This window comes from Rhineura floridana, chromosome 5 (genome assembly GCF_030035675.1).
Source record: "Rhineura floridana isolate rRhiFlo1 chromosome 5, rRhiFlo1.hap2, whole genome shotgun sequence".
NCBI lineage: Eukaryota > Metazoa > Chordata > Lepidosauria > Squamata > Rhineuridae > Rhineura > Rhineura floridana.
Genome location: NC_084484.1, coordinates 71,750,473 through 71,760,431, shown reverse-complemented (window position 1 = coordinate 71,760,431; position 9,959 = coordinate 71,750,473). Strand labels below are relative to the sequence as shown.

At 42.5% G+C, this 9,959-nt stretch overlaps 1 protein-coding gene across 1 annotated transcript in view; it reads right to left on the bottom strand.

Moving 5' to 3' along the window:
- Nucleotides 1-346: 346 nt before the first annotated feature.
- WWC3 (WWC family member 3) overlaps nt 347-9,959 on the bottom strand; it is a 63,950-nt gene continuing 54,337 nt past the window's right edge. Inside the window, exons 13-15 of the mRNA XM_061627087.1 lie at nt 4,893-5,123; nt 4,299-4,426; nt 347-3,498 (exon numbers count right to left, since the gene is read on the bottom strand). Coding sequence (XP_061483071.1) covers nt 3,432-3,498; nt 4,299-4,426; nt 4,893-5,123 — 426 coding nt within the window. The 3' untranslated portion in view covers nt 347-3,431. The remainder of the gene's footprint in view (nt 3,499-4,298; nt 4,427-4,892; nt 5,124-9,959) is intronic.

Here is a 9,959-nt window from a genome sequence, read left to right as displayed (position 1 = left end):
TTTTAAAGCTTTTTAAAAAATGTTTTTAAAGTTGTTTTGTTTTAATGTATTTTAAGGTCTGTTTTTATGATATTTTAAAGTGTTTTTAGTGCTTTTGTTTGCTGCCCTGGGCTCCTGCTGGGAGGAAGAGCGGGATATAAATCAAATAATAAATAAATAATAAATAAATGTCAGTTGGATGTCACATGATGGTGGATACAGCTGGAGCAGATTTTTAAGTTCTTGTTTTAATGATGGTTTAACTATGACCTAGAATTAATTCTAGCAGTGGTTAACTGTCAGATAGATATACAAAGTTCTGTACTTAAGGCAAGTTGTTTTAAAAATTTATTTTTCAGAATACCTTTCAAATACAAATGACACAATCCATTCAGAAACTGACAAACACAAGAAATGAATACTGAAGAGGGTATTACATTTTAACACACTGAAATAGTATTCATTTTGACAGACAGAATCTTACCTTCCCTAAACACTCTGTGCATACTGCATAGTGGCTACCACTTATAGCCCAGCAGTATCTTTTATCAGGAAGCCCCCCCCCAAAAAAAATTATATCCCAAATACAGTGCTTTCCATTTATGCCACATAGGCTTAACATACAAAAACAAAAAACAGTAATTTGTCACAAGAGATGGCAAAGTATTTACACTGACTGCTCTTTATCACAAGCAAGGGGTACACACCAGAGGTGATAGAAAATGGTCCTTGTATATAGCGCTCATTTGTATTCACTGGGGGGGAGGGGGAAGTCTGCTTCGTCTACTGCGTTTTTCAAGAGCACTGGGAGCTGCTCACTTGTAACCCAAACGAATCGCATGTCAGATTGTAACAGAATCGAACAACTCAATATTGCCTCTTGTTAAGTGCTGGGAAATACTGACACTTTCAAATTTTTCCTAAGTACTGAACTACTACAGCAATGATCAGCTCTTTTCCCTTTAGACCTCCATCCCAGTTCCAACCATTTATTCCTATTCCTTTGTTTTGGAATTCTGAGATCAATTTTTCCAGACAAAGAGACACTTTTTTAATCTACTAGCATACCAAACAGAGATTCTATAGAGCAGTCAGAGATGATAATGCCAAACGTTTATCATTTCCAATTAACAGAAAAGCTTGCAGCATACATCAAAATGTAATCTTACAAAATTCACATTAATTTAACAGACTAAGGCTGCAATCCTGTGCACACTTACCTAGGAATAAGTCTCATTGGTACTTAATAGATCTTACTTTTGAGTAAACATGTGCAAGATTATGTTGATCATCTTTAATTCAGATCTAATAATGTGAACTACACATGGGTTTAAAATCTCTGTCAAAACAGACTATAAAAAACAATTTAATGGTTAGGGTCTCATGACCTTAACACAGTGCTTGAGTTCCAAATGCCATAGGGAATGCTGACTTGATTTTAGCTTAACAACTTTCTTTGGTATCAAGCTTCCCTAAGGCATTGCTTGATTTTGAACTAATACCAAAGTCTGACTTGGCAGTGTCCTATAAAAAAAACTGTGATGTCCCAAAAGGCAGGCTCCCCTTCTGTGGGACATAATTCTTTGGGTAACTGAAGCTGAATATAACAGCATAATAAACAGTTATTTTCTTACATTTGCAAGACACAAGAAGTGGCACTCTCGGGAATATAAGGTGACAGTCCAATGTTAACAAAAACTACAAGCTATATTAAAGCCCAAGTGAACTTCTTCCAAAGCTATGGAACCCATTTGAAGAAGAATTTTTAATAGGACAATAAACTGCTTTAGTACATACTCCTCTTACCAAATTTAACAGAATTAAGTACATTCAGAACAATAATCTCAGTTCCATGTGAGAATGTACTATCACTTTTAAATTATTATTAGAATTGTGAATAGGAAAATATATTTAAAATGTGCATGTAATATGAGGTCAGAAGAGGTTGTCAGAAAACTAAATATTAAAGAAAAAAGAATACAAATTAACAGAAACAAAGAAAACAAAGATAAAAGTATAAGCACAGACTAAAACCCACACCACAAAATGTATCACTATCTGGTCAGTAACATTTTGAGGAACATTTGTAATATTGCAAGAGTATTCGACATAGTTGAATTTTGCATAGCAGCAGGTATGGAAACCTAAAGAGCCCCGGTTTCATTAAAAAAAAGTTTGTAGCCTTCACAAAAAGTTATAGGATAAAGAGGTATTGTCTGCTCATAGTCCAAAAATTAAAAAAGTTCCAGGCAGGTACACATTTTTTTTTAATTGCGAGAGTAGATAAAGGGTTGGGTGAACCATAGGTAAAATTCACATCACTGTGATGATGCTTCTACAAACATGACCTGCTATTTGATCCATGGCATCTAGTCTATATGTAACACATGACCCACTCTGCTGGACATTAGGATCAAGCACCAGAAGCAGTATGGTTTTAAATTTGAGCAACACTTCAAGGAAAATGTCATGAAACAAAAATTATGAATGCAAAATTTATGAGGAAATCTAAGAAACTGATAGTCCTATGATACTTTTGGATATTTCCTAAATGAGGTCCTAACCAATTTCTAGAACAGAAAAATAGTAGAACTGTCCAAATCCTGTGCTGGTAATTAACATGAAGAAGTCACAAGCACCTTTCTTAAAATAATAGCTAGAGAAAGACAGACTGTCACCTTCTACCTTCCCTCGTTCAACAGAAAAACTAGTTAACATGATAAAAGACATATTTGACACAACAGAAATAAGAACAATCTAGTAGTGCACAGTAAGAACATGCAGTTGCACCCTGCAATGTTTAATGGCATTTTAATGGGTTTTTTTTTAAAAAAAGGAAACATTGCAGGTAATATTTTGATATCAAAACAGTGCCAAAAATACATGTTACATTGTAAGATGCAGTAAAGCCGATTAAAAAGTGACAAATATAGAACATAGTATTTTCATTTCAGCTATCAGAAACAAAACCAGCTCAATGGTTCCATTCTACTGTATGACAAATACTGAGTAACAAAATTTCTGTCTTTTAAAATACATCTTAAAGTAAATATTTTCCTTCAAGGAAAACGAGTTACTATAAATAAATTACAATACAGTGAATTTGCCTGAACTCACTTTGTTTCTGTCTACCAGCCTTTTAAGTCAAATAAAACAGCATAAAAACAGTACACACTCTAACAGGATAGCTGATTTTTTTTTAATATAAAATAAGTTTTTTTCAGAGATGTCAATTTCACAACAAGGAAAAACCAAGCCTTGCCGCAGTCACTATTATAAAATATATATATATATATGTATATATTTATATATATGTTTTTGTTTACTTTATTTATTTTACAAAATGTGTATATTAATAGTCTTTGCATGACGATTTTAAAAATAAACTTAACTAGTTTAATAACTTCATTTTAAACAGGCAGATAAATACTTCATGTTTACAAAGTAACACGTCATACATCATCAGCCGGCAGAGGAGGTATGTTGATCCTTGGCTTCGTAAAGAATGCTATCTTCTCCCTGCAATTGGTGGGGAAAAAATATTGTACAAAAAATTAAGTACATTCTTTGATCGCTTGTAAGTTTTATATTAAAGCATGATGACAATATAACTTTTCAAACTTGCAATTTCAGAAAGCTGAAACTAACATATCTAATAAATTACAACTCAGTTCAATTTGTTTAACTGAATATTTCTGAACTACAAATCCTTTTGGCAGTTTTAAGTTTCATGTTGTTAAAAGGACAATCAACTATTTCCACAGTTGTTCAGCTTTGCACAGAACTGACGTTTGAAGTCATGCAGCCCAATCACAGGTTTACCACCTCAGTGAGAACTAGGGCTTAGTCTGGAGATCCTGCTGATTACTTTTTTTTTTATTTGTTACAGACTTATACCCCACTTTTCCATTAAAATTGCCCTTATACATATTTTATCACCTTCTGGAGACATACCCACAAGAGCTCAATGATTCAATTATTTATTTGCATTATTTATTTTGAATGTTTGTAAACTGATTCTCCACATCAAATGCTCAACAAAATAACTATCAATTTTAAAATGTCTGGCTCCTTTGATTTTTATCATGCAGAATTCAAGGTATATATTAAATTTACCAATCCTACTTGAAACTAAACTGGAGAAATGTTTATAAATAAGCAGTACGTAGAGAAGAAAAATAATAATAAAGCAAACACTTTGAAAGATAACACAACCTGACTGAAAATTTCAAAAAATATAATGTCCAGAAACATTAGTATATCAGAGTTTATTTGAAAGGATAGGATAAACCATATTCAGTTTGCATTTAACTACTTACCGGAAGGTCTGCACCTGAATAGGCTCCTTCTGGTTTTGACCACGCAGCTGGTAAACTTCTTTGGATGCTTTTTTAAGCAATTTTTCAGCTGCTTGTTGTTGGTGATGTTCAAGTTTGGTCTGTCTTGTCTAAAGAGGAAGTATATGAAAACAAAAAAACCCTGTAAGGAGGACATTGGGCTTATGATAAAAGCTCATTTTCACTTGAATAGAGGCCAACCTCACACAGGCTACTCCTCCCAAGTCAAGGTAAAGAGGTAGATCTTCAGCATAGAGCAGAAGCTTAATGATGATGCTAGGTGCACCTCTTTTGCGGGGAGAGAATTCCATAATTCTCTCATCTCCCAGAGAAAGCCATCTCCCAGGTGAAAGCCATCTTCCCCACACTTTTGAGGGTGGCGGAACTACCAAGGCCTACCTTTTCATTAGTAGAAGATTTGCACTTATTACACTCTGTTCTGTAACAATTTCACTGGAGTAAAGATTAAAATTTTAAAATAGTCAAAAATTATAAAGCTCAGTTACTTATCTCAGAACTTTATGCATAATGTAATACTCCTGAATGCAATCTTCTGTAGTCCCAAAGATGTCATACCTGCCTCTCTGCTTCCTTCAGCAAGTTTCGAAATCGTTCATCCCGAAGTACCCAATGAGGCAGATCCATTTGACCTCTAAGCTGGGCATCCTCCAGGCGCTGCCGCAACTCCCTCAGAATAGATAATTCCTCATTCAACTGCCTCTGCCTTGTTCTGGATGCCTGAAGATCCAGCTCCAGGTCTAGTGAAGTCCTTTCCATAAGGTCAGCCAGAGATGATCTACATGATTGCTAAGACATTAATGTAGTAATAAGTCTCAAATGTATAAAAACAAGGTAAAAAAAACAGCCAAGCTCCATCCTTTCCTCTAGCACAGGATGGGGACACCAAATGCTGTTTATGTTGGAATTGCGAAGTGCCTGTTAAGGCAATGCGTACGCCAGTATGCCAGTTGTTAACCAGTTCGAATAGATTAGAGACGACACGCCAGTACGATGAATCCTTTTACTGATTCAATAGCAGTTATACAAGTTCCTCTCTCTTTCACTTTCTTTCGACAATGCACCCCCCCACCAGAGACGTTGCCATAGCAATTTATAGCCTTGGCAGCGGTCCTGCCAGCTGCAGCCTTCGGCTTCTCCGCGGCCTTGAGCTCTAGAGTGTGCTGTTAACCCTGTCCATGTCTTTTTGGAACAGCTTCATTTCACAGCTACCAACAGTTTATGCCAGCTGGCAAGGAAGAAAGAGATGGAAGTGGCCAGCGAATTCATCTAGTGGGCACCCTTATTGGCCTTGAGGCCTCAGTTTTGCTGGGACCAGGAAGGGAAGAGAAAATGGAAATTTTACTCACCGTGAATTTCTATTTGAAGATAGGGCTGGAGGACATTCCTCAGTAGGGATGACTCCTCCTACTGGTCGTGGCAGGCAGGGTCTCGAAGCTTCTTCGTCTCCTCTCCTGGGGGAGGAGTCGTCCCTTTCTCCACACCGAACTGACAGAGCCAGGAGCACTCCTCGGGCCCCATATCCGCAACCATTCAGACATCCCTATAGTGGAAGCCTATACTAGGAAACAGCTGCAGAGAAGAGACAAACCAACACAGAGTGCTGGGGGGGGGGGGAAGTCACACAGGAAGGAAGACGCACAATAAAACAACGTGTGCAAATGTAAGGTGCTGGCAGAAGCCCTAACTCCCCCTGCCCCCCGCTCCAGAAGGTCAAAGCAGAGGAATGAGAGGTGGGTGGAATGTCCTCCAGCCCTATCTTCAAATAGAAATTCACAGTGAGTAAAATTTCCATTTTTGCTAGATAGGGCTGGAGGACATTCCTCAGTAGGGATATGACTGAGCAGTGTACTAGAACTCCGGGTGGGATTCCTCTAGCAAGGAGGCAACACCTTCTGGAGCACCTTCCTACCAAATGCAGCATCGGCTGATGAGAATGAGTCTATTTTGTAGTTCCTGATGAAGGTGTGTGGAGAAGCCCATGTAGCCGCCCTACACATATCTGTTATCGGGAAACCCCCCTTAAACACTGCAGAAGCCGCCGACCCCCAAATTGAGTGTGCTGTGGTACCCAATAGGGTTCCTTACCCAGCACTTCATATGCATGTGCTATAGCCGCTCTGAGCCAGCGCGAGATAGAGTAGGTAGTCACCATACACCCCTTTGATTTCCCAGAGAAGACCACGAAGAGGGCCTCTGACCTCCTGAACTATAAGATACGTTCTAGGTATAAACGAAGAGCCCTCCACACATCAAGGGAGCGCCACCTGCGTTCCTGGGCACAGGAGGGAGCAGGGCAGAATGAAGGGAGAACCACTTCCTGTAACCTATGGAAAATGGAACTGATTTTAGATAGGTATGCCGGGTCTGGTTGGAGGACCACCTTGTCCTGTTGGAACACGCACAGTTGAGGGTCCGAGACAATGACCCTAACTCAGAAACTCTGTGCGCTGAAGTAATGGATACCAGAGAAACTGTTTTGAATGTCAAGAGGTTCAGGGGGCAGGTAGCCATTGGTTCGAATGGTGGTCCTGTTAACGCCGTCAACACCCAGTTAAGGTTCCAATTTGGAAACCTGTGAATCATTGGTGGGGAAATAAGTGTCACCCCTCTTAGAAAACGTTTAAGGAATGGGTTGGAGGAAAGCGGAGGGCCCCCTAGGCTTAATAAAATACTACTAAGCGCTGTTGCTTGTCTCTTGATGGTGGCTGCGCTCAGACCCTTATCTAGGCCCGACTGGAGAAACCCCAGGGGGCCCTTGATGTCTCGAGACAAAGGTTCCACTGTGTTCACAGAGCACCAGGACAAGAAAACCTTCCAGGTGGACGAGTAAACCCTGTTCGTGGACTATCTACGCGAGGCCAGTAGCGTGTCAAGCACTTTCCGCTTAAAGCCCTTGCCGCTCAACCACAACCGCTCAGCCTCCAAGCTGTTAGCTGGAATAGCTCTGGTCGAGGGTGGCAGACTGGGCCCTGAATCAGAAGATCCGTTCGAATGGGGACCTGCCATGGTGTATCGACTGATATGTTCAGCAGGTCCGGAAACCAGGGATGTCGAGGCCAATACGGTGTCACAAGAATAATTTCCGCCTTCAATGTCCGAACCTGCTGGATTGTCCGTTGTATCAGCCCCAACGGAGGAAAGGCATACAGGAGGCCTTGTGGCTACTGCAGAATGAGGGCGTTTGTGCCCTGAGCCTGGTGACACGGTGTTCTTGTGAAGAACCTGTCTAGCTGTGCGTTTTCAGGTGTGGCAAAGAGATCCACTACCGGTTCTCACCACCTGTGCACCACTTGTAGGAAAACTGCTGGGTACAGCTGCCATTCTGCCTCGATTGCTGTCCTGCTGAGCCAGTCGGCTACAAAGTTGTTTGTGCCCGCCAGGTGTTCGGCCTTCAGAGAGGCAAGATGCCGCTCCGCACGTTTGAACAGACGCTCCGCTTCGAGCATTAGGCCCTTCGATCTTGTGCCCCCTTGTCTGTTGACATAAGCTTTTGCAGATGAGTTGTCGGGTATGAGGAGATGCCTCCCCTTGATCTCTGGTGCAAATTCCTGCAGACCCAGCTTGATGGCCCGTAACTCCAATACATTTATATTGAGCTCCGCCTCCATTGTTGACCATATACCATTGAGGCTCCAGCCACCACCAGAGCTCTGTTCTCACTGTCAGAGGAATGGGCACCGAGCATCTGTGTCATAAAAGAATTGCCTTCTGGTAGGGTAGAAGAATCTGTTGTAATGTTCTTGAGTGAAATTGGGCCCACTGAACTAGTCATATGCTGAGACCATTGACCCCAAGAGCCGGGCTAGACTCATCAAGTCCATTTCTGGTGATGACCCCGCTTCCCGAAGAAGCAGGTGAAGTCTTGAAGCCCTTTCTTTGGTGAGCCTCATGCGGAAAAGTTGCATGTCCAGGACTACCCTTAAGTGCAGAATAATTTGAGATGGGATCAGCATGCTCTTCTCCAAGTTCACTACGAAGACCAGCCCCTGGAGCCATGCCATGGTGAGATGGTGTCTGTGCATGACTGGTCCCTGGATGGTGCTCTCACCAAGATGTCATCCAGATAGGATATCCCCATTGTCCTGAGATGTTCCACCTCAGCAACCAGCACCTTGATGAAAACCCTTGGTGCTGAGGAAAGGCCAAAGGGCAAAGCCATGTACTGGAAGTGTCTGTTCTTGTATGAGAACTGGAGAAAGCGTCTATGCTGTCTGCAAATTGGAATGTGTAGATACGCCTCAGAGAGGTCCACAGAGGTCAGCCAATCCCCTTTTCTTATGGCTGCAGTGATGGAACGAAGGGTTTCCATTTAGAAGTGTTTCCTGGCCACCCACCTGTTGACCCATCTGAGATCCAAAATAGCTCTTGTATTGCCATTTTTTTTGTTTACTAAGAAAAAAATTGAATAGACCACTGATTTCCTCTCTGAGGGAACTACAGTCTCTATCGCCCGAATGTTCAACAGGTGCTGAATAGCTTCCAGGTTGTGCAGGTGCTTCGGCTTTCGAGACCTTGGGGTGGGTCGAAACCGGTCGTGTGGAATTTGAACAAACTCTATGGCATATCCCATGGACACCGTGTCCAGCACCCAGTTGTCTGAGGTGATGTCTCTCCAGCAGGGGGCAAACTCTAGAAGCTTTGTTCCCACCCTGCGAGAGGCCTCTGGGAACTGCCAGACAGGAGGAGGGGCCCTTTTGGGCACCCTTCTGGGTCCTCCCTGAGAAGGAGGTGCCTCCCAATTTAGTGGAGGAAGCGTGCCCACCCCGTCTTGTCTGCCCCAGCGAGGCCTGTTGGAAGGCTGACTGCAAAATCTAGAAGGCTGCCTTGAGGAACGAAAAAGCTGGTTTTGCCTGCCCTTCCATTCCTCTTTTTTAGCCATAGGGAGTGCTTTCTTTTTGTTCCTAGTTTCCACCAGGTGAGCCTCGAGGGGCTCACCGAATAGCTTAGAACCTGAGAAGAGTAGGGCAGTGAGGTGAGTCTGTGACCCTGTGTCTACTGCCCACTGCCTGAGCCAAATGTTACATCGTGCCACGGTGCAGGCAGCCATACACCGCGCCACAAATTGTAGGGCATCCATGGATGCATCAGCTGACAGAGCAGAGGCATACGCCATTTTCTTTAAACCATCCTTAATGAATTTTGGGACATCATCTCGTGCACCCAACTCTTCAGCCCACATAAAGACTGCTGTGGAAAAAACTGAGGAAGTGGCCGCTGCTCTAAAGCCGACCGCATCTGCTTCAAAACTCCTGCGAAGAGCCACTTCAACTCGCTTATTGCACTGGTCCTTGATCCCCTTCTGTTGGGATCCCTGCAGAACTTGCAAGGGCAGCAATAGGTGGGTCCACTGTGGGAAAACGCAGCCTTGCCATGATCCTGTCAGCAAAGACATAATGCTTCTTTGCCCACTTGCCAGGTAGCTTTGATTTGCATGGTGATGACCATTCAGCATCCCACACGTGTGTTATAGCAGTGGCTGGGGGCAAGCCCCCCCGACTGAGGACTTGATTGGAAAGGGAAGAGGACCTGGAATGGTTGTGTCACGATGGCGAACTGCCATGACCGTCCTCCCTGCTGGAGTCAGTGGAGGGGGATAAGCGCCTCGAGCGCTTCCTTGAGTGT